Genomic DNA, 2,444 nt, shown 5'->3' on the forward strand with positions numbered 1-2,444 from the left:
ATATTTGCTTAAAACTTGGTCAATATATTTATATGTAAATTAAACACGTAAATAAAGATATTCATGTGTTCATGCCTGGTAGCAATAGCGGTTCTATACATTTTAAAAGCAATTAGGTATGAACGTATAATGTTTATAAAATATTTTTGTAGTATTTTTAGCTTTCATGCTAGCCAAATAATTCTCTATTGCTCGAATAAAACTTGGAGTAAATTTAACAACTTTAAAAATCAAAACTAGAAGTTAAATAATTACACTTTTTTCAAATTGTAGTTATGTATTATAATAACCTGTAGTATAACTGCAAAGAATTAAACTCTTTAATTACTTTAATTATTTCACTCTTTAATTCGGCATTTAACCGTGTTTACACATGATGGACGTTTTCAGCAATTATAGTTTATAAACGAAAGAGACTATTTATTGCAGTAATGCATTTACGAACATTATTCTATGCAAACCTTTACTTTTTTTGAAATATACATATGATGAGTATGATTTCTAGGTGGTGCACGTTGCTCGGGGCCTGCAGTTTGGAAATTGTCGATAGAGGTGATGCCAATCCACCAAATCTATTACTTGCTATAAAAATTGAGTTTTTTTGGGTGTTCCAAAGCCTCCGCTTTGCATGAGTTGGCCTAACAGTAACGGGTTATAAGCTGCTGCCGCTGCCCCGAAAGCAGGGAAAGATGAAAATGGTGGCACAAACGAATTGCGGAATTCGGTAGAGTCTACTAAAACAGGTGCAGCTACTTCCTCGCTTGAGTCACTCTCTAATTCCGATTCAGAGGTTTGCCCTTCTGATTCTTTTTTCCCTTCTTCCTCCTCCTCCTCATCATCTTCTTCATCATCACTGGATTTGGTGGTACGCTTGCGATTTCGTTTCGCCAATTTCTTTGGTGGTTCTTTTGATTTTGCACGTACCTTTCTAACCTTTTTGCCTCGTACTTCATTTGCCATTTTTATATTTTCTTTCGCTGAATAATTTTTATATACATTAGTATTCATTGGCAATACGAACTTTTGTTCCGGATTGAACTGACTCATTTGTCCCATGCAGAATTCCATAAAAGATTGCATCATAATTGATAGGTTTACTGGCTTCGGACAACTCTTCATGTTGTGGTAAGGCGCTGAACAGTTTTTGCAAATCATCTGACATTCAAAAGCAGTATGTCCCTGTAATAAGAATGTTAAATTAGGCATAAATTGGCAAAAAAAATCAAATCTTACATGTTCGTCGCATATCAAGCATTGATTCGTAGTCGTAGAGCTCTTGTCATCCACTGCTTCATCGGCCTCTTCTGAAGCATCATCTTCAATGACAAACTTTTTCTCCAGCTTTCCCAGACAAATTAGGTCTTCTTCAGAAGGCCGCCTTTTCCTCGTTTGCTTCTTCGCTACTTTTGTTGGTTTTTCCACAGTTGGCATCGATAAGGCTTTAGTGTTCTTTAAAAGCTCTTTAATTTTGTCATCATCTTCTTCCGAAGAGGAGCTGGATGAAGAGGAACTGGAAGAAGACGGTGGTCTTGCAATTTTCTCTGTTGGTTTTGCCGGTGTTTCTTGCTTGGGCTCGAGCGGTTTGTTAGGCGGTACATCCTCACTGTCAGACGAATCCGAAGAGGCCGGTGGCTTAGCGATTTGATTAGTTTTATTTTGTCCAATTTTTTCTTGCTTTATATTTATTATTATCGGTTTCTTTTCAACTAAATCCATTTCTTTGGGTAATTCTTCTTGAATTTGTGGTGGCACAGCCGGCAAGCTTGTGGCTGGTGGTGCAATCGCTGCCGCTTGTGTCAAGTTAGCAGCAGGCACTTGTGACGCCGTTGCAGACGGGTACTTACTTTGATTTAGTTCACTTGGAACGGATGAATTTCCAGCTTGATCCTCATACCAATTCCCACCACTTTTTCTTTCGTTGCCGTTGTTGTCGTTATGTTGCTTGCTTCTGCGCCTGTCACTGCGGGCACGCTTGCCCATACGACCACCTTGTTGCGACTCATTTTTCGACCGGCTATTGTAACCACCAGATTCCAGTGTATGTCGGTCTCGGAACTTTTGAAACCGATCATTTTCTTGGCTAATTGATGGAGGTGCATTATTGCTGCTTTCTAAGTTGTTATTGCTACCGTGGTTCACGCTGTTGTGATATGAACGATTGAAATTCCCGCCAGACCAGCTGCCAGAGCGACGATTCCCACCGTGTCCATCATTATGGCTTGAGTTTTTATTGTAATTACCATAGGAACCAGTGCCACCGAAACGTTTGAAGCCTCCACCGCCACCGCCACCGCCACCGCCACGGCCACCGGTACGATGATAATTGTTCGGATTCCTACTCATTTATCTTCAATTTATTGCAATTTTAGGGTGGGGTTTAGTACCGCTCACAACTATTTCGGGCTATTCCGTCCAAATGGGTGGCCCGATCCAAAAAAAAATTT

At 39.8% G+C, this 2,444-nt stretch overlaps 1 protein-coding gene across 1 annotated transcript; it reads right to left on the minus strand.

The window, feature by feature from the left end:
• Positions 1 to 311: 311 nt before the first annotated feature.
• Positions 312 to 2,362, minus strand: LOC118741327 (protein mushroom body miniature). The gene is made up of 2 exons (XM_036473263.1): positions 1,234 to 2,362; positions 312 to 1,179 (listed from the first exon to the last, which is right to left on the minus strand). Exons 1-2 carry the CDS (start codon positions 2,341 to 2,343, stop codon positions 583 to 585), a joined length of 1,707 nt encoding a protein of 568 aa, XP_036329156.1. The 5' UTR covers positions 2,344 to 2,362; the 3' UTR covers positions 312 to 582.
• Between the last annotated feature and the right edge of the window lie 82 nt (positions 2,363 to 2,444).

The sequence above is a fragment of the Rhagoletis pomonella genome, unplaced genomic scaffold, assembly GCF_013731165.1.
Source record: "Rhagoletis pomonella isolate Grant_MI unplaced genomic scaffold, Rhpom_1.0 Rhpom_scaffold_00006, whole genome shotgun sequence".
NCBI lineage: Eukaryota > Metazoa > Arthropoda > Insecta > Diptera > Tephritidae > Rhagoletis > Rhagoletis pomonella.